Source organism: Chanos chanos, chromosome 4 (genome assembly GCF_902362185.1).
Source record: "Chanos chanos chromosome 4, fChaCha1.1, whole genome shotgun sequence".
NCBI classification, from domain to species: Eukaryota; Metazoa; Chordata; class Actinopteri; order Gonorynchiformes; family Chanidae; genus Chanos; species Chanos chanos.
The window spans coordinates 34111244-34135817 of NC_044498.1; the positions used below are offsets into that span (position 1 = coordinate 34111244).

Consider the following 24574-nt stretch of genomic DNA (forward strand, 5'->3'; position numbering starts at 1 on the left):
CCTCTAATTTCATTTTCATATTTTCTTTTGGCTTCATCATTAACAAATAGATGTGTGTGTGTGTGTGTGTGTGTGTGTGTGTGTGTGTGTGTGTGTGTGTGTGTAAGATTTAATCACACTGAGATGGTGTTTTATATTATTTTGTGTGTAACCGGTTGTTAATATGAATCATTTGATACTACACAGAGACTGTCTTCAAACCAGTGGGATTTAAGTAACTTGTTTGTTCTCAGATGACTCCCTTGTGTGTATGTTCCAAGGGAAGTGCCGATCTTGTCTTTATGCTGTTCTAATGAAACAGAATACCTAGCCCCAGCCCAGGTTCCATAAAAGAGGGGAGCTGGGTTTCAGTCACACAACGAGTTCTGCCATTTGACTGAGCTTGAGTTATAATAATGTCACTTAGCAACCAAAATTGCTTTAATGAGAAGTCACAAAATAGGAGTCAGATTGGATAAGGACAGGGAGTTTTAAGTTACTCTGAATCAGATTTGCAATGTACTGACTACATTATGATTTGTCATGATCGGCCCACTGAAACTGTGCAGTGCTCTTATTTCATAATGGGACTCACTGCCATATTTAGCAAGGTATTTTAAGGCTGAATAGATACTCCTGAATTTATTCCATTTAACATCTAGTTTTTCACCACGAATTACTTCACTGGTGCTTTGTAATATCAGGAACAAAAGGGAACACTGAAAGGTCAGTTCTGAGCAGATTAGTCAGTTAGATTTAGTTCCATTCACACAGCCCTGAATGTAGCCACACAGGTTTCTCTTTAGGTTTATTTAGATCTGAGAAGATATTGTGTGTTTAAGCTATGCATTTAATGGCCATATGAAGGCTCATGGAAAAACGCCTGGCCGGGTGATTAACAAGATTGGAACAATATGGCACTGCATATGGTAGGCCTATATCCACGGGCTCCTACCATACTTTCATTCAGTAATGATTTGCATGGGAGGAATTCAAGGAGGAAAGACATACATACATGCTAAGTAGCTGTAAATGGCAGATTATTTTTTCCATTAATCTTAGTTAGTTTAACTTATTTAACGTCCGCTGTAAAAATTTGTGATCCAAAGACAGAAAGTGGGCTATGGGAAATGAAAATAACTCGACCCGAGTTTCTGTGCGAAATCGTTTATTGATGCGGTCACCGTTTTCGTCTTGGTCCAGTGTTAAGAACTGAGATAAGTTATTGTGACTTTCAGTGTAGGTTGCTAATTAACTATGATAGGCTATATTATTCATTATTGTATTAAGAATTCTCTCTGTGGCTGTATGGGGGTACACGCAGTTTCAGGTGTTCCTGGACCAACTGTGTTTATGTTCAATGGGAAAGCTAGACTTGAGCTCAGTTTACTGCTTTTGCCAAAAGTACGCTTATTCATTTGATGAACGGTTAGCTTCACGATTGCAAAATTTCTTGGCGTGTCTTGTCACTCAGCCATCATTACTGCCTACTTGTATAAAACTGTGAAACTCCACCTCCTGTCAGTTCTGAAGAACTTGCCCTGCTATTCGGTGTATCCAAGGCGGTGTGTTTTATCCGGACAAATATTGGAGCTATCAACCTACAGATCATGTTTTTGTTCGATAACTCATGAATGCAACTTTGATGGGGGTTTTTTCGGTCCCATTTATGCTGCAGTTTATGTTGTCTCTCGAAACAAAATTCGGGACTCAGGTGACGGGAGGAGTTTACAACGGTAGGCAGTGAGAGGAAAGCCGGGCAAGGAGGGGATTGAGCAATTCATTGACATAAATCAAGACTGGTGCCTTTGGCCCAAACGTTTTACGTCGACTCCTTTAGGGAAAGGTAGGATCCTTATCAAAAGTATGGTGAGCGATAACAGGCAAAAAGCCTCTATGCCATGTAACGGCCTTTAGCTTCCCAAATGCTACTACCAGTTAAGTTGACTAGTCAACGGTCTGTATGCTTCACGAAAAAGGTCTAGCTTTGGTTAGCTAGCTAGCGCATAGGTGTCTACCGATAGCCTGGCCCAGCATGCTAGCTACAGTAGTTGGGTTAGCAGTCTGACAATGAGTGCTATGCTGTAATCACTGCAGTTCTTAATCTAACGCTAACCTATATTGTTTAGCGTTTGCTGGCTTGATTACTGTCTACACAGGTGTAAAGTGTGGTTGTTCTATTGCTGTTTAAGTTATTTGTAGATATCAGAAGCTTATTTGCCAGTGTGCTAAATGTAATATTTCCAGAACATGATCACTCGGCATAATAATGCAACTTGCCCCAGTAATTTACTATTTTCAGACAAAAGAAAATGGTATCGACAAAGTCCAAATAAAGAAGACTCTCTGATTACCGTAGCCTTAACTAGGTATGCTGAACTTAACTTGTCACACTTTGATATATTATCCTAGTTTACAGATACTGATCAGGTCTTATTAACCTGTAACACTTGCTAACCTAGCTTGCTACGGACCCATGTTGTTTTGGTAGACAGTCTGTGAGGGTAGCTTAGTAGCTGGAGCATGCTATCGTCTGTGTTCTAGCTGACAAACCGGTTATCTAGGTTCGCTAAAATCAAATTGAGTGTAATTTCTCGCTGTTTGCTAACTTCGCGTTAGGTGTGCGAGAACTAGCGTCGGGATCACGAAGCTAAATAAGGGAGTGTTTGGTTAGAGAACTAGTGTTAGTCGTTGTCAAAAAAATTCAGCCCTAGCTTTTCTGGGTAATGTATCCCCACCAGCTCACATTAGCGTTTGACCTCAACGTAAACGTCAGCCTCCGGAGTGATTTGCTTTTGTGTGGAAAATGTTTAGTTAATTTAGCACGAGCTACTTGTATCCCAACATTTCTTAAGTGACTGTGTTTCACTTTTTTTTTTTTACTTAATAGACCTGTCGAGTTAGGTTACGTGTTTGAACTGATAGGTTGCTTTAGAAATGGTTATGCTAGCCGGATAAGTTGTCAGAAAATGAACCTATAAAAGCTTGCTATATGGAACTGTTAACCACAACACCCACTGTTAGCAACGGATGAAACAAAATCAAAACGAACTATAGACAACTATTATTTAATGCCCATCAAGAAGAGCTCTTTTTTAAAACCACCCTCGCTTATTCCCAGGCATGGATCTCAAGGGTCTCACTAACTGAGAATGATTCTGCTCCGTACGAGAAGAGAGCACTCTACCAGCTGGAGTCATGGTGGGTGAGTAGCTTGAACAGTTGCAGAAACTTAATGTAGTCTATTACCTTATTTAACCCAAGTAAAAGTGTCCGAGACACATATCCGTCGCATGTCGCTGTATCTCTCATCTTAATCATTTTCAGCCAAGTCTTTTATAGCTAATACACAAAGAAATGAAAAGTGGAGCAGCTTATGTAAAATGTTTTGCTTTTTAATACACATGAACGCGGTTGTCTGAGACCAAATTATTCGGCGTTGTTCTTGTTGACCGCTGAGTGTTAGCCTAAAGAGAAGGAAGGCCGAGTGAGGATAGAGGAGCAAGCTAAGTTTCTAGATCCAGACTATCTGCAGACTAATTCTAATGAGCTAATGAGCAAGCCTGAAGTTCAAGGAAGGAAACTGGGTGACATTGCACAAGTGATCTTGCGACAACAGTATTATTCATCGGTTACATGCAAGTGTATTAAAGAAGATTTGGCATGTCAAGTTCTGACGCTTTGAAACGTCAGTTTGGATGTTAAGGCTTGTTGGGTGTACCGTGTACACCTGCAGTAAATACCAGCTCAGGAGGTGAATTCAAGTAATCAGTTATCAACGAAATCCTTAGCATTATAACTGAACTGATTGTGGCTGAGTAATGTAACTTTTGTAGTAAGTAAAGCCTGTTTCATTCATATGAAGCGCTAACAAGGCAAATACGTAATTTAATTGAAAAGTTAAATTGTGTTTTGGTAATCACAAGCGATCTTGTCATACTATCAGTATCGGTAGTGATGTTTGCACTGGACAGTAAAGCATTTTCTAAACTGATCCAGCTTTTCTTATCAGGAGCTTTCATTACACCACAGCACACTTAACTGTGTGTCTATGCAAATGATTCCTAACCAAATCATCTCAGACAGCCTGCTGTGTAGCTGTATGGAACCAGACTATATCTAGTGCATCATGCAGGTAAAGTTGTTTGTTTTGGAAGTAAATCTATAGATTTCTGAATACTGCTTCGTATCTGTATGGCCTTTCATTTCATACCAGTAACCTAGTTTGTGATAATGGTCTCCACTTGTGTTTATATCAAGGTCTGGAGCTTGTTTTCTGGTTTGTCAGTCTGATCTGGGTCGCAGTAAATGGAGACAGAAAAAGATTCTCATACAAGAGATTCAGTGTGATGTTCAACTGCCCATTAACTTTCCATTCTCACAGCCCCTCTCTGACATGTTCTGTTTCGTTTTGTTTGTTTTTTTGATGCTTTGTATGTTTTCCAACAGAACGTTGCCTAAGCAGAAAAACAAGCCTAAATTCAGCTGAATTTTTATTAAACAGTAGTATTCCTAACTCATAAAGAGCTACACAGCTTTGTTTACTTGCCACGTATTCTGAAGATCAAGAATGTAATTATTATTAGGCAATATAACAATAGTACTTCTGCTTGAGTTCTCAGCCGTTGGCTAAATTAGTCATTTACAGTTAGTGTATCACGTTTCCCTCTTGGACCATCGTAACCAGATGCTGCAGTGTGAGTATCCATGGGGTTATGATTTCACTACCACTAACCATCAATTTGTCTTCTGATTTCTTGAATGGGAATTGTATTGTCTTTTCAGTCATTCCTTCTAGAACGACTTGAGTTAAATTGGAATTGGCCCATATCCTCAGAGTGAATGCAGTTTCTCTTATGTAATCAGCAAAGTAACAGTTAGTAAAGCTCTAGTGTCAGCTTTAGTTTTTCTCCTCCTAGGAAAATGGGAGGATCAAAAATAATTGTCTTTATTTATTATCTCTAGACTGAGCGAGGGGTTCACATTGAATAACACAGAATGCAATATTATGATAGCGCCACACGGAAAGTGTTTGTGTCAGTGTATAGTTCCTCAGAGAAGTAATGCTTATAAGAATTTCATTTCATTTCGTTTCAGCTGTGGTCTCTGGTTAGTCCACACTGTTAATTCAGAATTTGACAATGATTTCTTTCGATCCAACTGAATCGTCCAAGCCTCAATATTTTGTTGCAGGGCTATTTTTGAATAGTGATTCATAGCCCTTTCCGTTCTCATTGCCTGTCTAGCCCTCTCTATGTTTGGCCAATCTGTCAGCCAATTAGGAAGGACATGTTATTTCCAGCGCAGGACTTCACTCAGTCTGTGCTTTTCACAACTCTCATTATGGACAGGCTCAATTAAGTGTCCAGCTCAGATGTGAATGAGTGTACTAGAGGTGAGTGATAGGGCCAGAAATCCATATCACAATAAATCAACACATCGTGTTTTGATATAGGCTATACGACAGTAAACCTAACCTATTTTTTATGAGAATTGAATTTGGCACAGTTAAGAAAAATCTGGATAGGTGCACAGGGGATTGAGCTGTGATTAACTTTTGGTGTGAATCGGAGAGAATAAATCGTAATTTTCTTCAAGATTTTTTTCCTGTTTGGTCCGTGTAATGGAAATATAACTCATACTTTGTGTCAACATCATGTTGAGTTGTGGGAGGGACTGTCATGTCACCTAATTACAGAAATTGTGGACATGTGGAAAATAGGGTTGTCAGAAGAATGTGGCTTTGGTTCCTGTAAATGTTCTTCATATCACACACACACACACACACACACACATACATACATACACACACCTCTAGAGCTGATCAGTGCGACAAAGTAGGACAAGTAACAACCTACAGTGTAAAATGTTCTTTGCCTTGGTGTCACTCTGCTGAATGACAAATGTTGCTGTGCAGTTCTGCCACAGATAATGTGAGACTGGCTGGTGTCCACCTCTGAAGCCCAATATGAGTGAGGTCCAGGCCACAGTGGAGTTTTCTGTGGAGCTCCACAAGTTCTACAATGTGGATCTATTCCAGAGAGGGTGAGTGTGTATTCCTCCTGACTCCTTAAGGCTCAAGATCTCTTGGAAGTATCATGGTCACATACATGAATAAATGAGAAGTCAACCTAAGTGAAATAAGAAAGCACTCAGTCCTAGACTGAGAGAAGCATATGTTGAATTTAGATTTCAGTGTACCGTACAACTGAAAAAATGTCTGCTCACTGTGGTCACTTTGACTGGCACCAGTTTGATGTGTGAACACAACCGCCTCTGCTAAACTGAGTTAGCAGTAGGTCACCGAGTGTGAGTGTGTGTGTGTGTCTGTCTGCATGGGAAATAGGAGAGTCAGATACCCTGTGATCCTGCCAGTGTCCATTTAAAGGTTAGCCAAAGCCCCCTCCTTCTCCACTGAAATCAATCGATGTGCTTTGCGGATGTTCTGACTGCCGTGTGTGTGTGTGGGCTAAAGCCTTCCCCCACTTTCTGCTGCATTCCATGTAAAAGCACACACACTCTCTGATTCGGCACGCACGCACGCATGCACACACGCACACGCACCATGTCTAAAAAGAAGAGATGGAGAAGTGTGTAGCTGCTCTTAGCAAGCCCTTTCCCTTTTAGCACAGCGCCTTTTTTGCTTTTACTCTCTGGCTTCTAAATGAAGTGGACTGGTCAGAATTTGCTCACGTAACGTTAGAAGTGCCACCTCTGTAGAGGATTGTCGATTCTTTGTATCATTATCCGTTTTCAAACCAGATGATTATGAACTGTACACGAACAGTGGACAGCAGCTGTGAAAACAGATCTGTATCTCAGAAGGTCTGGCTGGGTTCGAGGACTTACTCATAGTGCCTATTTTCAGCAGAGGAAGTAGCAACACCCTTGCTGGGGGCTGGTTGCATAGACGGTGGTTGCTAAGCCTGAGGTGAGATTGCAGGAAAGAGGTGTATTAAACAAAGTGTGTATTAAACAAAGATTTTGGGCACATTTGAACGTATCGGTTAAATGGCGAGTAAAACTCTAAAAACTGTTTGGTGTCATTTTGACGTGTTCATGAAAAAGTCAAACAAGACTTACTTGATGTGCATGCTGAGTCTTGCGCACATAAATGCCAGCGCTGCAGTCTCTGTAGTCTTAAAAATGTACGTCATAGGAAGTGAAACTCTTTAGTTATTCATGAAACACGTCAACAGATGTCTCTGAACGAGATGTTTTTGCCTGTCCATTAAAACTCTTCACACCATAGCGCTCATATATGGTAGCTTATGATCTATTGCTGAGAAAAGAGATAACTGGGATAGCACAGCAAAAAAAAAAAGGCATTTGTCTTAAAGACTCCTGTTAGTATATTATTATTAATTTGAAATATGATCCGTAAACATCGCTGTTTTATGGCTTCATATGCAATTTTTCTTAGCATTTATCTTTTACTGCTGAATGTTGTGGAATGACAGCCCCTGCGTGTAACATAAAATTTTTTTTTTCCAAAATAAAATTTAATGTAATGATTGCACAACAGAGAAGGGACGGGAAGTGTGGAAAAATACTCCTTCATTTGATGAGTGTTAACATAAACCTTCAGACAGCACTGGTGTTACTAATAACAAACCCATCAGAGTATTTTAAACAGCTGTGGGACACAAATAATCCTGGATGTAAGTATGGTTTTCCTGGAAAACGCTAAACTATTCTCACCAGTACATGCTCTTCTGTGCTATTCCTGTGGGAGCATCTATGCATGCATCATCTTGTGTTTCTTTGGGTTATATGTCTTTCTTTGGATTATATGAAGAGAGTATTTAGAGGCATGTAAGTTAATGTATTAAAATGGTCAACACTGTTAAAAATTTTCTAACACACAAAAGGGTCGTGTTGTAAAGTATTACCCAGTAACTATGTATATGAGTATTAGCAAACAAAAGCACAGGACTCCATTGTGCCAGTGAATGGCAAAGAAGCAGGTACATACTCTACAACACACAAATGTTTGCAGCCTACTGTATTCACCATCTCTTCTCTAGAGACAGCTGTGTTATCACATTATCTCCTGCCATCTGAACGTGTTAACTGTGACAGCCCCATTTTAAACAAAACTGCAGTCTGTGTGCTGCTCTAGATCACATCGTATGAAACCATCGACAGTGATTATCCCTATTTTGAGGCATGCTATTAGAAAGTTGATTTTCTTTTATGGGTGGTAAGAAACCAACTAAAGAATTGGTGTGACATTAATTACGGTTGTGTGCTGCAGAGTGCTGTCCAGTCGACTTGATCTTGGCCACTTTAAGGAGCATTGCTTTACTGTTCAAACAGGATGAGCATTTGGGCTTGTTGTAAAATATCCATTACCATCCTCTAAAGACTCTAATGGCCTCACTGAGTGCTTAGTTCATTGATTTTATTTTGCTGAGGAGGTGTTGATGCTGAGAACATTTTAAAGCTCACTGTTTCTGAGTGTTTGGTGGAGCTCCTTGATTGTGTTGACCTTGAAGTTGAATCAATGTGCTGTCCATTTGACCATGCAGTCAAACAGAATCCTGTCCCACACCGGGCTTCCGGAAGAGTCTTTATGGATCAGGAGTCTTGCTCTAATGGAGTAATAGGTACACAATGCATCAGCACGAATCTCAGTGTTTTTGGTTTGCTTGGTCGCCAAGCTCCCTGAAAACTGGCATTTCCACATAGCTTTGTACAGCAGCAGATACGCGGGTGAAACATTCTGCAGAGGTCACCAGGAAACATGAAGATGCCTATTCTGAACGTCATGGCAACATCATCAACTTTAAATATCAGGTTCAGAACCAATTTCAGTGTATTCATCAAAAAGGCTGCTAGATAGTAATTCTACTCCATTTTTCTGACAACAAAGCCATTCTTTAATACAGTGAGCTTAGTAACAGTGCTTAATGCACCACAGTGTTCTGGTTGTCAAACTATTGCTTACAGTAACTACGAGTATCAAATTACAATACGCCTTACAATACTTTATACTTCAGTTTTATGAAGGAGCAAAAGGCTTCAGTTCCAAACCCAGGAAACCACCTGAAAAGCTTAAACGAGCACATCGGAGAGGGTTGTGATGTTAGCACAGCAGTTCACAACCTCTAGTTGACATTCCATCAGTGCTGACTTTATCACTATGACACCAGCTATCACAGAGAGATTCAGGGCTTTGCTCAGCTGTTGAGCAGGAAGCAAACTGTGCTGCCCGCTCCCCCTCAGGAGTTTCCACAACGGGGCTTGTGTTTCTTCCTGCTCCCTGCCACTGTTCCGGCCGCTGCATTGTCTCCTAAAGACCTCCCCCCAAAACAACACACATTTTATAAAATGATAACCCCCCCCCCCCCCCCCCATACTGCTCATTTCTGTCTATTTTTAGTCTGTGAATTTTCCTTCCTTTGGAAACACACAGGGACTCAGGAAGCAAAAAGGCAAAGAGGCGTAGATACAGCATCCACGGGGTCTCTCTGTGATGCACCATGGTGTATCCGGCTTATTCAGCCAAGCGTAGACGTAGGAAAACTCACAACTTCTCAGACTGGTTTCAGCGGACCTCCTTTCAGTCGCCAAAATTACCTCACACATCTCAGCTTCCTTCAGGGAAGGGGAAAAAAAACCAAAACAAACAAACGGAACAAATCACATGTTTTAAACTCACTTAACTGGCATCAGCTGCCATTTGGAGAAAAAGAGATTGAGTTTAACAGGTCATTGAGTGTGGTGAAGTGAAAGTATCCATTACTCATTCATGAGGTGTCAGTTTACTTGCTTTTGTATCCAGTGACCTGCACTCTTGGTTCTCTGGTTTCTGGGTTTTGATCCTGGTCAGATTCCTTAACCCAACACTTTCTAGACGTTATACAGATTCAGTTCGGCTTAGAAAGAGGCTTTCACATCCCCTGTGCACAGTAATCTGTGTGGACCCCTTCAGAGTGTGTGTATGTGTGTGTGTGTGTGTGTGTGTGTGTGTGTGGATGTGAGTGAGTGTTAGAACATGTGCGCAATTTACAGGAATATGGATGCTGAAACGGCTTGTGTTCCAAACATTCTAATTTTCCGATTACGTTGCTTGGCTGATTTCTCTGACTTCCTTTGAAAATGTTGCATTTGTTTTGACAGGTTCTATCAGATCCGTGCCAGTGCGAAAGTGCCACCACGGGTCCCTCACCGAGTGGAGGCCAGTTTACTCCATCCATCAGGTCAGTGACTGTCCTCACAGTACCCCACAGCTGTCCAAACAACTGGGCCATTTGTTCTGCTCCCCTCATTTTTAACGTCACACGCCATCGTTTAAAGACGCCTCGTTCAGCCTGGGGATGAACTCTCTCTTACAAGAGCAGCATTTCCCAGGGTGAAAAGGAACGGGCAAATTCGATTCCAGTTAAAGAGGATTCTCTTGAGTTATCTGGCAACCATCTGAAGTCTTGAAACACTCTGAACAGTCACATACTATCTTGTCTAAATGCTTTTGACACACAGAGTGTACTATTAGACCTTTATCTTGAGGTTTTGTTTGAGTTACTGGAACGAGTTAAGTACTGGGCTCCAATAAAGTCCCTGACACAGAGATCCGTTCCATTAACAAGACACAGAAACGTCAGTCACAAGCCATTTTATCCCAACTTTTAGGCTTATATTTTTAAAACAGCCCTGTAACCTTGTTCACCTTGGCTCTCTGCGTGAAGACGTGCTCTGTGATTCCCTTAGGCCTGTTAAGATTGGCACTGCAGGTAGTTGGATTCTTTACCTTCAAGTCAAGATGTTGACAGACATTAACAGCTTCCACGTGTGCAGCAGAGTGTGTAATGTCTTATGCCCAGAGGGCAGAATGCAGTTAAATTTCTCATTATTCGCTGTGATACTCCTCCTGTCAGCGTCTGCATAGGACAGACAAGGCTGTCAAGCCGACGGGTCGTAGATATTCTCTCAGGCTCACCGGGAGCTGGTATTTTCAGGATATTGACTGTCTAAAAGTGTTGCACAATTTAGACCTCAAGAAAACAACATTGAATTCCATCTCTGGATTCTTTTCATTTTCAAGGCAGACTGAGCAGAATCTGATGTGTTTTTCATCTGTCCTGCTAGTGAATTTGCAGATTTTTTTTTTTTTTTTTTGAGAAATGAAGTTTGACCTGAGTGTTTGGAATGTATTTCCTTTGGGCAGGGGTAGATTTTGGTTTAGTAACATACTAGGAGTGTATTCTAGTTTCCGGAATGAGATCTGTGAGAAGGAACATGGCGGCAGTCAACAATGCGAGACGTTAGAGCGGAAACTTCCTGATTGCTCCACTCTCCTCATCTTTTTATCAGGGTCATCTCATTCTCTCATTTCTGCTTTTCGCTGTTATTACCGCTGTCATTTCATAGAAAATGCGCAACTGCTAGCCCTCATCAGTTAAGATATCTGCTTTCACCTTTAACTTTTTCTCTGTGTGTAAGTCATCTTTGTGAACAGTATAAAGCTTCAGACTGAAGCCGCGCCAGCCTCTTTGTGGGACAAGTAGAGCATGAGTAATGCTTTGTTGAAAGGCCTTCTCAGCTAGGATGCATGACTGCTTTGTGAGATAATACGTTTTAGTTGGAAGGAATTGCAGGGTATTAAGGAATAAGATTTTGCAGATCTTTTTTAACTCTCCAGAACCCCCCACCACCCCGCTATTTAATATCTAAAAAATACTTCTCATCTAAAAAGAAACAGATGCTGAAGATGAAAATCAAACGAGTGTCATGTATTGGTTCGCTGATGCTCCAATTCATATCCACATACTGCTATTTTATTCTTGTCATACCTAGGGCTGCGTACCGAACCTCGGCACAGACCGAATTGCTTTGATACTAACGAGTATCGAAAAATTTCTCGTCATTCTGTACCAAATTTGAATGCCTAAGTCATATCAGCATCAGTGGGGCAATGAGCATGCAGCATGCTTGAACCAAGATCTAATAATGCTGGCAATGGGCTGTCTACAGTAACGTTACATGAACACATCGTAGAGGCATGCAGGAAAAACATTACGTTACTCCATGAGACAGGGCTCACGTGTGTGTGTGTGTGTGTGTGTGTGTGTGTGTTGTATTTTGAGAGGCTTGACTACAGTGTGCGTTGCGTAGTGGGTGTAAGGGTGTCTAAGGGTGTGTTCACATATAGCATGTGAACCAGAGCATTTTTTCAGGTAGAAAGAAACGCTTGCAGCGTTTGTTCCAAAAAGCAGTTGAGAGCGTCTATTGTTGCCATAACAACAGCAGCTAACAGACTAGTTTTGCTGACAACAAGCAAAAAACACAAACACCACCCCCCTAGGATCCTTCCAGTTTGACTCCAGACGGCCTCTTTATGGTGAATATTATGATACTATTTAACTGTCATGTTGTACAGTTCACTGTGCTCGAAAACTAGCACAATTAACTTCTCCACCACTACCTTCTCCATTTTTGGTGGTTGTTACGAGAACCAACAGGTCTCACTACTCTGCTTGTGACTGGTCAGCTGTCAAAAAGCGCTTGACGTAGAGCACTTTGTACTCTAATATTTTTGTTGGGGCAGCAGTGGTTCAGGAGATACAGCAGTCATCTGGTAATCTGAAGGTTCCTAGCTCGATTCTGGCTTTTGTACAGTTTTATTTATTGATATTATGTTAATAGACAACTTCAAATTGTGGTAAATAGGTTTATATTTTATGTTATGAAACTGCTTTGAGTGTGTAACAATGCTAAGGACCTGAAAAATAAAACTAAAGATTTGTGCCGTAATGTGTAATGTAATTTTCTTTTTGCTAAAATGGATTTTATAAAATTGTTATAGGAAAAAGTATCATTCAGGAACCAGTATCGAAATTAAGGTATTGGTACCAGTACTGGTGTCAGCAATTTTTGAACGATACCCAGCCGTAGATACCTTTATGTTTTTGAATGATGTAGTTGCATCGTAGCAAAGGGCATGGAGTCTGGTTGAAGTTTGCCATGGATGTAGAAGTGATGATCTAATTTTAGACATATGGTGTTGTTTTTGGAGCCATGGAGAGTGTAGGCACTCTTAGTTTATCTGTTCGGTGACATAAATTTCCTATTCTGACAACCCAGAGCCTACCATACACTGAAAACCCAGGCACATCAAGGATTAGTTGACTTGAGGAACTGTTCAGGCAACAGGCCGTGAGTCAAGCTCCGGTTATGGTTTCCGTTCTGCCTGGAAATCAGAGGTTTGGATGGTTGTGTTAAGGCACTTAGGTTGCCTACATGGCCTGCCACCGGTGTAGTTTTAAGCTAATATTATGAAAAGAACAAAACAGTTGTCACACAGAACAGAGTTATTGCCTAAGGTCAGACTGTTCCAGAGAAGTCATTTGTGTACAGATGTCCTTGAACTGTTTTGATGATGGAGAATTTGGTGATAATGATTGTTTGCTCTACACATAAGAGAGCTCATCCCAACAAAGAGACTGACTTTAAACCAGAGGGAAAAAAAACATGTAAACGTTCGCAGACTGGAAGGAACATTTGGAAGTTTTCTACCAGAATGATGGTCTGTCAGGTCAGCTGTCGTGTGGGTTTTCACAATTTAAACTCTTGTTTTTGGACAGGCACAGATTTGGCTTTCCCTGCCACGGTTCAGGATGACGTCATCTGCAGTAAAACGTTTCAGATCCTCTATAAGAATGAAGAGATAGTGGTCAACGACGTCCTCGTATTCAAGGTTATGATGCTGCTCGATGAGAAGAAGGTAAGAGAATCCGTCCATTAGCTGGTCTGTCCTCTCGCTCCCTCATATGTACATCAGAATTTGCCTCTAAACAGCCCTTATCAGCTCTAAGTTATATTGTACATGCTCAGGTGGAGGAGTCCCTAAATGAGATGGATTTTCAGCTGTGTTTGGACCTGTTCTTCACAGACGGTGACTATTCGTACGTATCTGTTTTGATGTCAGAGCGATCTTTCTCAGACGGCTCAGGTGAGTGTATTGTGACTAAGCCACTGTATGTTTGTTCCTCTCCAGGCCAGAAGATCCCAACTCTCTGCAGAGCATCAGCAGCCGTACCCTTCGTTTGCACTTTAGCCTTCACAAAGGCATCCACCAGCATGTCAATGTCATGTTCGATTACTTCCACTTGTCTGTCATCTCTGTGGTCATCCACGCCTCTCTGGTGGCCCTGCATCAACCCCTTATCAGGTCAGTGAGTCCAGATACAACTTAGACACAATCACCATCCACTGGTTCTGTACATGTGCACGCACTGATTTTAGAATGCTACTACTGCCTGGCCCTGGATTTTCAATACGTCCACATTATGATTTAAGGGAAAATTCTGCAGGCAGCATTTGTTTGGAGTTACAGAAGAATTACAGTGATTTATTTTGAGTGTTATTTGGTCTGCAGTTTCCCTCGACCAGTCAAGAGTACCTGGTTAAACCGAAACACCCCAGCACAAAGCAAAGACTCACTCATTCCTCCTCTGGAGTGTGTGGTTTTTGGCAGCAGCTACGTCAAACAGGTGTCACCAGATGTAAGCTACCACACATACACCTCCGCTCATACACACTGATTTAGATTGTTATGCATGCATGCAGCGTTGATGAAAAACACAAGAAGTTGAATTTATATCAAAGGCTTAGCAGGGGCTTAATCACAGTATAGCTTCACAGACACTTGCTTCTGAAATCTCATTAATGCAATGGGTTATTTGGTCTTAAGTTGGATTTTTGAGAGCAAAAGCAAGACGTGTAAGGAAGCTGATTAACTTTATTTTGATAGGATTTTTCAAATGAAGGCAGTTCAGCTGACCTTTTGTGTTTGTCAAGAATTAGGCTCAGTGCCGTTACATAACTGCCGAGTGTAACGGAGCATGATAGCTTGAGATGATATCGCAGCTGACGAGAAATAGTACATTTAGTCATTTAGTTAGTGCATAAGCTTTGTCCACGCTCCTTTAGACAGCTCCCAGATAAACCTCATTAACTCTCTCTGGGGTTTATAGAAGTGAACGAGGGGAAGTTGGCACAAGTGTAAACAGCACTGGAGTTTGCGGCAAACTCATTTTAATATTAGTTAATCTTTCATGGATTGCAGTTATACAGTGTTTAGATAGGCTTTTGTCTTGACCTGAGTGTTCATTGTTCAAAAACTGTTGAGGCAAAGATTGTAAAGTTGATACTCCCAATCAAGGTTGTTGTGTTGTTTTTTTTTTTGTTTGTTTGTTTTTTTTTAGGGCAACTCAAATGGTGAAGCATTTTGGCCCAAACCCATTGACGCATGAATCTTAAAGTCAATAGCTTGTTAGAGAGTGCTTACATTACAGATTGCTTACTTAGCTGATGCTCTTACCCAAAGCAACTTAGAATTTCTACATTTTACATCAGCTTATGTCAGCTTTTTATTGATAACGGCAAGCTGACAGCGGAGTTGGCTGGATTCCAGCTAGCATTGTTTATGTCATCCGTAACTATGTTATTTTTGTCACCGTAGCAATTTGTGAAGATTTTTGATTGGCCCAGAAAAATATGTTGTTGAGTAGTAGCAGGTAGGATGAATGGAGCTCGGTACAGTATAGTTAGGCCTTCCTCTCTCTGTCTCTCTTCCACAGGGAAAGACCTTCCTGGTGTCAGACCAGTGTCTACGGCATGCGTTTAGCCTCCACCACAGCCTGTGTGCCAGCCTGCTGTCAGCCTATCAGGGCCTGTTCGGCTACTTCACCACGGTGACCAAGAACCTCCCTTCCTCACATCGCATGGAACTAGGTATACAGCAAGTCCCCGACGCACACCTTTGCTTTAAGCATGTTATTCAACAGGACACATTTTTTGTTTATTGCTCAAAATCAAATTATATCTCAATAGAACCTAACCTCAGAGAAAATGTCAGATGAGAAACAGTTAAGTGATGTTAGTTATTTCTACACCCTGCAAGACCAAATCTCTGTGAGAGAACCTCTCTTTCTTGAATGATTAAAAGGATCTTTTTTTTATATATATATTTGTTTTTTGATTTTTGTTCATGTTCTGTGTGTTACCATTTATTTCATCAGATTTTTGTTTAAACCTCACACCATTTTTTTTAATCTCACTAACACAGTAAAACTCAGCTAGTTGATCCCATCTAACAGAATGCATTGCACTTGGCACTGTAACCATGGCACAGTTAGATACTCACCCATATTACAGACATCTATGTACCACTTATTCTAACAGACATTTCCAGAAAAGAGAACACAATTTTAACTGTGAACAGCCAGAGTACTATAACTTATTCTCCAAACTGAAGCTTAATATGTTGAACTCGCCATTTTGCGCAAGTTTGTATGCATGTGTGTGATCTTTCAACAGCTAAGTGTGAATGTACTTAATAATTTACATATAATCTCCTGGCAGATTTTCGTGTGTGGATGCATTTTGTTTTAGTCAAGGGACCTGAAATCGGTTCGAGACCCTAACAGTTCATATCCCCACTAACTCACCCACTTAAACCACTAACTGATCACTCCCAGTTGGCACTGGACTGTTACACACTGCCTGATTTTAAGGGAACATAGTACGTTGTTATGAGTAGATGAGAAGAATTTGAGGTTTTAAACGTGCCTATATATGTGCAATCCCACAACTAGCCAAGCCCAGCATGCAGGTCCTTTATGAGCGAGTTCTCAGAAGACCTTATCCCCGAAGCCAAAGGCACGTCTACATAGGTATGTCCCTCCAATGTGACCTCCCCCCTCCAATCAACATGCGTTTCGCCTTCCATTTTTTTCTTGCATTTCTTCCTCTTGACTTCCCCTCTTGAGCTTGCGTGTGTGTGTGTGTGTGTGTGTGTGTGCCTGTGTGTGTGCACACCTGGGTTTGTGTGCGCCCACGCGCGTGTGTGTGCGGGTGGGTATGTGTGTGTCTGTGTGGGGTTAGTGTTCCTCGCTTCAGGGATGCTGGACTCCTCCGTCCTGCCGCGTCCTCTTCTCTCTCCTTCCTCTCCTAAGTGATTCAGGGTTTGGGACTGATCTCAGGGTCAGTCACATTGCTGGAATATTTCAGGCCTTTTCTCTCTCCTGGGCTTTGAGTGCTTTTTCCGCTGTCATCATTCTAAAAGTCCACTCACAAGCCTTCTCTCCTGTGACTAATTCTACTCTGCTAGTTTGAATCTCAGGCTCCATTGAAAGACATAACCATTATGTCTTTATCTTAGTAATTCTCCTCCTGTTGACTTGTTCTGTGTTGTCAGACTGTTCTAATCTGCACACGTCGTTTGTTTTCAGAAAAACTTGATGTGGAGACACGTCTTGCAGATCTTTCTGATCAAGTCAAGGTATGTTAAGTGTTAATAGATGTTCTATGATTAGTTAGTTCCCAATTTTTGCGATGTAAATGTTACCTATTTTGTTTTTGTGACAGGATTTGTAAATCTTAGATTTTCAGCTAACTTTTCGTCACTTTTCAGAGTTATTGGCCCCTTTGAATATTTTACATATTTATCAAAAATTGAGAAGCTGTGAAATATTCATCCTGGCCATTATGTATTTTTCATATTGACCCCCATTTTAGGCTCCTGCAATACAGATCAGAACATAAATTTATTTCTGAGTAAAAATTGGTTGGGGTCTTGTTGATGTAACAGTTGCTTAAATATAACTCTTTTTGTCAGAAAGTTTAGATGAGGCTGATAAAATCCCTGTACGTGTAGTGTCTCTGAACTCCAGTTTATCTTTTGAGATGCACCAGAGCTATTGGTACACAGCCTTTAAGGATGAAAAGTTTCACCGTGTATGATGGTCGAACTGCTAATAAGAAAGCTGTTGGTGTTTTTACATCTCTGGAAAAACAATTTCAAAGATATTGAAATTTTAGGAACTTTGATATTTTTCCTTTAATGATGCCTTGTGGTTCACTTGAATCCTAAGTAATTGTTCCAGTGGGAGATGTGTCTTGATATTGTAGAGTTTAGATGTAGTTTGTTGGCTGGTGCCCCCTGATGGCTGATTGGTGTATTGTGTGTTGCTGTTGCTCTACAGCAGAAGGCAGAGAGCCCAGACGAGCTGGCTGAGATGGTGAATATGAATCTGGCCCAGCTGTGCTCTCTTCTCATGGCGCTGTGGGGTCAGTTCCTCGAGGTGGTGTCACTGCACGAAAGCATCGCGGCTATGATGGCCCAGGAACATCACACGCTCAGAGTGAGTCTGCACTAAAGCTACGCTTAGCCACCTAACTTACCCACAGAGACGGGACAACAGGAGGTTGCTTCACATGCCCTAGGTTTATACTCCATTTTCAGATTAAATGTTTTGTCATTTGCCTTGATTGTTCATTTGGCACGCCATTTGAGTATGTAATAGATGTCCTAGAATTATTTTGTATTAGCTGATGTGTAGTTGCCATGTTGCAAGACAAGAAGACTAATTATACATCGGGTCAAGTTCTACATGTACAGCAGCCATATGAATGAAAAGAATTTTTCTATATTTTGGAATGTTAGGTCGAGTGTTTTTCTGACTAGCTTTGGCCATTACAGAGTCATTTGTGTTCTCTGTGTCATTTATGGACTCAATAGGTACGAAGATTTGCTGAGGCCTTTTTTTGCCTCGAACACCCAAGACAAACCGCTTTGGCCTATCAGGAACTTCAGTGAGTCCCCAGAGAACGACTGTTACTCCAGCTTTTTGATATTTGAGACAGGAGTGATGTGCACACAAATATCTTGATGAACATGCCTTCTCTCATGCTTCTACAGTGCACACAGTCATCAACAGATGACAGCTGCAATCAAGAGTTCCTCCTACTTCCTGTCCCTGCCACCACTTCCTGTTGAATGTGCAGAGCTAGATGGTGATGTTAACTCTCTGCCAATCATATTTGAGGATCGCTACCTTGAGTCCATCACAGAAGGTCTGTTAAATGTTGTACTTTTATAATGAATGACAGAAACTTAAGCACATTTTAAGGATGATGTATGATTCACCTTATCATCACATACAGAAGTAGGAAAAGTGTAAATGATATGAAAGAAACAAAAAAAAAAAATTAGTTCCCATTACTGAGAAAGGGTCTTTGAGATCCTAGAAAACATACTGTTGCTGAGCAAAATATTCACCATGTCGGTAATATTCCTCTCTCTTTGTTAAGATCGTGATGGCCCATGGCTCGGTATGCATACCACTCGGAGTGGGTCAGTATCCGGTAAAGGGGAAAAACCCAACTCCAAAGACCCGAGTGCCAGTGGAGTGGGTATCCTCAGTCCCAACCCAGACACCCGGCACTCCGCCCTAGCCACAGCCTGGCCTGAACAGAGCGAGCCGTCCCTCAAGTCCAAAGCTAGGTCCATCAAACTGAAGAAGAACGCCAAGACCGAAAACTCGAAGAAGCTGATCAGGCAGAGCTCAAAAGACTCCGTGGTCCTGGTTGGGTACAAAAACCTGAAGGGTCCCCAAGGTGAACCCACAGCCAAGGCCAAAGAGGGTGAGCTGCCCTCCAGTCAGAAAGAGGACCGTGAGGATATGCTAGGGAATTCCAGTAGCAGTTTGAGGACTGTCTCTAAACACAGTCACGACATCGACATTGTGAGCAGTGTCACTGGTCACAGCATTGTCGATGGAGAAAGCCAAGCCAATGCTGAAACCCAGAGGGACAATTTCACTAATCTGTTGAATTTGGAAGCACAGAGCAAGCACCAGGCAGGCACTGGAGCTGGTACTGGAACTGGAACTGGAACTGAGGTCAGCAAATCAATGCAGAAAGGAGAGCCACGACCACCAACCACAGGGCTTAGGCACATTGAAGTAAAACCTAGTGACAAGGACCCCTACCAGGGTGATAAGGTCACCGTCCTCTTGCCGTGTCACACTGACAGGACCTCCAAGAGGGACATTCCTGAGATCACACAGAAAGACTTCTCTCAGTCCAAGCCCACCAAGGGTGAAAGGGTGGGAGTGGGAGTTTTAGAGGTTACTCGGACTGATGGCTGTGCCGCAGCGGGGAAAGGCAACCCCACCCTTCTCCTGCCAGACATCGCCGCTCCCAGTGCCTCGTCCCGTCTGTCGGACTCGGGCATTGAGAGCGAGCCGAGCTCTGCTACCCAGCTCATGCCGGGGTTACAGACAGTCACTACATTGGCTGGGACAGATTTGGACTGGGCTCAGCAACAACCAGAGAGACCACCTCAGTTCCACACAGCCAAGCCTGCTCAGTTAAGCCCTGCCTCTAAGGGAATGGTTGAAGGACTTTGCCCAGAGAGTAACAGCGGTGTCAGTGGAGTGCAGTCCTCCCTGACCTCCATTAATTCCCTCCCTTCAGACGACGAGCCTGAGGGAGAGACGGGAGGGAGAAAGTCCAGCATTGTGGTGCAAGAACAGAGCCTGGTGTTCTCTGGAGAAAACGACTGCCGTCCTTTGGCTACTTCTACAGGTAGCTTCAGATCCATGGCAACCACTCACAAAACAACTATTGGTAGCCATGGAGATGAACCTGTGTTTCAGGATGAGGTATCTGTTCTCCAGTCCACCAGCGAACACCCTGGGGTAGACAGGCGGGATTCTGGGGCTGGCACTGCTGGGGCAGCCACCAGCGGTCCTGAGGGTTCCAACGAAGTCCACACAGCTGCTCAGTCCAGCATGTCAGCAACTAGCAGCACAGACCTAGTAAAACGAGGCCTAGTGGAAAACTATTTCGGCTCGCGCTCCAGCACGGATGTGTCCGAAATCAGCCCTGTGGAAACAGCCGCTGTCACGCTGGGAATCCAGACGGGGCCAACAGCCGAGGAAGAAGAGGAGGAGGAGGAACAAGAGCATGAGATGATTGAGAACGGTTACTACGAGGAGACAGATGGTTTGGGCTACATAAACGGTCTACCTGAGGAGGAGGAGGGGAAGAGTGGGGAGGGGCATGGAGGAGCAGAAGGGAGGAGTCACCTCTACGAGCAACTCGGACTAGAGCGGCTTCAGGAGACACGTCCCTTTTCTGGTCCTATACAGCCACGCCCCTCTGACCCCACCCTCTCCACCAGCAACATTCGCTGGTATGAGAGTACACCCGCTGCCCATATGAAAGCGTGAGTCCTTTTCATTTGTCTGATAGCATTCAATGTAAGTGCACGAGTATCTAAACAGTGGCACCACATCACAGGTTTATTCCATTGACCCCAGTGTCAAAAAACAGTGTTACTGAAATAAGCTTTTATTTAAGCCATTGTCCTGTTGTTTCCCTGTCACATTCCCACCTAACTGTATGGTGACTGCATGTTTAGTTTTGTTCAGGCCAAAGAAGACTTGAAACAGCTGAAGCTGCCTGGTTTCCTGTACAGTGAGGTAGCTGACTTGGCCTCTAGCGTCCCCTACTTCAGCATGGAGGAGGATGACAGCTGTGATGAAGGCATTCACCTCATCGTGTGTGTGCATGGCCTAGATGGTCAGTTATAGTCACACATTCAGCTGCACTCAGAGACAGTTGTGTACACTACCAAACGTTTAATCTTGCAGTTTGTCACTTTAAGTTGCACACACTTGTTTAGATATTAATATCAATTACCTGAAATCCTTTTCAGCTTTTCACACTTATGGGTTCTTAGATATTCACGACACATGATTGTGGCTCTTTATCCTCAGGCAACAGTGCAGACCTGCGGCTGGTGAAAACTTACCTAGAGCTGGGATTGCCTGGGGCCCGTATAGACTTCCTCATGTCAGAACGCAACCAGGTAATTACCTGTCTAGACTGGGATGGAGGATCGAGTTTATTAACTGTAAAAGATGTGACGTATTTGACAATTTAAAGTACTTTTTTACATGTTATAATGTACTTTATAGTCAGTATGTGAAGTATACATTGGAATAGTGTCCAGTGTACTTCATAGGTATATGAAAATATGATAAATAGGTGCAGAAAGAAAGCTATAAATGGACTGAATTTCAGTTTGTTATGTAACCCATTTAAATTCAGAGGCTATTGACCTGTTGTTGTTTTTTTGTTTGCTTGTTTGTTTCTTCCACAGAATGACACCTTTGCTGATTTTGAGTCTATGACAGACCGACTGCTGGATGAAATTGTGCAGTACATCCAGATTTACAGTCTCACAGTGTCAAAAATTAGGTAAGAACTTTCAGCTATCATTGTCCAGCTATCCCTCATACACCGTCTCATACAGTGTGATTTCAAGAGTGACTATCGTTATCCTGGTCTCTCAAACACCATCTCATACAGTGTGTTTCTAAGAGTGACCTGACATTTGGGATGCATATCCTTCTAAAACCTTGTTCTTACGTCGTAAAATAAGACTAGGACAGGCCACCCCTCATTCACTGCCTCTCTCTTGCCCCTCTTTCTTTCTCTCTCTCTCAGTTTTGTGGGTCACTCCTTGGGAAATCTGATTGTGCGCTCTGTGCTTGCGAGACCTCGATTTAAATGTTACCTCAGCAGGCTACACACTTTCCTCTCCCTGTCCGGTCCTCACCTGGGTACCCTGTACAACAGCTCCGCCCTGGTCAACACAGGTAAGACGAGAACACCAGCGATGCCTGCTGTTGCCTCTTTCTAGATGTGTTCCTGCCACGTTTATCTGTATAGGACGGGTATTACATCCAAAGAAGAAGAGAACCTGGATTCATGTGGAAGGAAGTGACTAACGCAATGGAAGAAGCTGTTAACCTGTTTTTAACGACTAGTCTTGATGAGATACTCTGTCCTTTCTCTCAGGGTTGTGGTTTATGCAGAAGTGGAAGAAATCTGGCTCCCTGCTGCAGCTCACCTGCCGAGATCACTCTGACCCTCGCCAGACTTTCCTCTACAAACTCAGCAAGAAAGCGGGTACGACGTCTTACTTAAATTAAAGGTTGATTTGATGATCCTGCTGATGTGTCTTGTGGTGAAAGTGCTGTAACCAACTCTGAGGTTTCTGTGTGTTTTTCTGTTTGTGTGTGATTGTTTTGATTTTTTTTTTTTCAGGCCTGCAGTTCTTTAAGAACGTCGTGCTTGTGGGCTCTCTGCAGGACCGCTACGTGCCCTATCACTCCGCTCGTATCGAGATGTGCAAAACGGCCTTAAAAGACAAGCAGACAGGTCAGGATGTTTTTCATATACTCCTCTCTTTTTCAGCAAGGTCCAGAAGCTCCTCTTAAATATCCTTTCATAATCCCTACTCAGAAAACTTTAAAACAACGACATAAATAAGAGGTGGTTACGTGTCCGTATTTAGTTCTCAGATTCTCCCAAAAGACTCAGTGAATCTGTTGTCCTTTTTGATCCCCTTTCCTCCTCCGTCTCCTCTGTTGTCTTTATTTTTGCGTGCTTTTCGTTTCCACAGGCCCAGTTTATGCAGAGATGATTGAGAATTTGCTGGTGCCTGTTCTTCAGAACAAAGACTGTAACCTGGTGCGTTATGATGTCATCCATGCACTGCCCAACACAGCCAATTCTTTGATTGGTCGGGCAGCACACATCGCTGTCCTGGACTCTGAGATTTTCCTGGAGAAGTTCTTCCTGGTGGCAGGACTCAAATTCTTTCAGTAACCTGCCAGGTGGAGCGCAGAGCTATTACCTCACTGCATCCAAACACACATTCTCAATATTACCTTATTTTTATTATTATTATTGTTTTAAGTATGCTTTTGCCTTCATATAGGGGGCATAAAAATGATATCAGTGTTTTTCTTTTATCTTGTTTCTTTTGTTTTTAATTAGTCGGTTGTGATTGTGGAACTATCATTTTTATTTTTCTACTGCCATTTTTTTTAAAGAATGATTTTAATTGTTTTTTTTTTTTATGTACTGTTATGGTAATGAAATCAGTCTTTTCAGTTGTGGTATTTTCAGTGTTATTTATGCATTAACTTTTATTTTACTGATTTATTCTACAATTCATTCAATTAAACGGTGATGATCCTGAACTGGAAATGTAGCTGCTAAAGAAAAAGGAAAAAAAAACGAGAAAAAGTTTTATTTATTTTGTGGAGATGACCCTAGTCATATGAGTTTGTTCTTGTCTTCATCTTCTAGAAGACCTCCATCCTTGTCTAAAATCCAAATGTACTTACAATTGATTTTCATCAGAACTGCATAAAATGTTTTTGCTACGGGGGAAAAAAATGCCATTTTACTAAACACATTTTTAAGGGTGCGGGGGGGTTTAGTACAAAGACAGAAGCTTCCAGATGAACTTTGAAGAATTCTGATTGTAGCTGAGGAAAAATTTGAAAAAAAAAAAAAAAACAGTCTTGGACTTTGCATTGGTTTTCTATATTATCTCTTATGGCCACTGCAGTATCACGCATAACTCTAACCCGACCTGGAGTTGGGAAGGAACAGGGATTATAGCATGCTAGAATTTTGCGACATGGATTTTAAAACTTTTGATGTTAGTCAATGTGATTTGGCATAGGGGTGTGTATAGTCAAGGGATTCCGTGTGTGTAGTTAGCACAATTCAAGGTTATCAGATAATATGGTTTAAGGAAAGTATTTATGTTTGATTTCTCCAGGGGATTTATTTATGATTGTGATCAAACAAAATGGTATTTTAAATAAAAACATCAATTTTATCATTTTTATGTCAAAATGGTTTTTGTATCATCAACTGCACTCTTCATTAAATGTATTCAAAATCAAATTTGCCTCTGATTTTCATTTTCATAAAT

At 42.0% G+C, this 24574-nt stretch overlaps 1 protein-coding gene across 1 annotated transcript; it reads left to right on the forward strand.

Annotated features, from left to right (window-relative positions):
• Nucleotides 1–1554: 1554 nt before the first annotated feature.
• Nucleotides 1555–23474, forward strand: fam135a (family with sequence similarity 135 member A). Its single transcript, XM_030771752.1, has 22 exons — nucleotides 1555–1825; nucleotides 3101–3184; nucleotides 5897–6024; nucleotides 10105–10184; nucleotides 13566–13705; nucleotides 13816–13886; nucleotides 13979–14152; nucleotides 14360–14486; nucleotides 15564–15717; nucleotides 16581–16658; nucleotides 17217–17266; nucleotides 17970–18128; nucleotides 18506–18579; nucleotides 18686–18840; nucleotides 19078–20998; nucleotides 21194–21354; nucleotides 21552–21643; nucleotides 21938–22035; nucleotides 22285–22436; nucleotides 22639–22749; nucleotides 22888–23001; nucleotides 23246–23474. The coding sequence occupies exons 3-22, from the start codon at nucleotides 5948–5950 to the stop codon at nucleotides 23449–23451; spliced, it is 4194 nt and encodes a 1397-aa protein (XP_030627612.1). The 5' UTR covers nucleotides 1555–1825; nucleotides 3101–3184; nucleotides 5897–5947; the 3' UTR covers nucleotides 23452–23474.
• Nucleotides 23475–24574: the final 1100 nt, after the last annotated feature.

Coding starts and splice junctions, on each gene's coding strand:
- fam135a (XM_030771752.1), top strand. CDS start 5,948: ATGAGTGAGGTCCAGGCCACAGTGGAGTTTTCTGTGGAGCTCCACAAG. Junction 18,841..19,077: donor CCTTGAGTCCATCACAGAAG/GTCTGTTAAATG, acceptor CTCTTTGTTAAG/ATCGTGATGGCCCATGGCTC. Junction 21,644..21,937: donor TCATGTCAGAACGCAACCAG/GTAATTACCTGT, acceptor TTTCTTCCACAG/AATGACACCTTTGCTGATTT.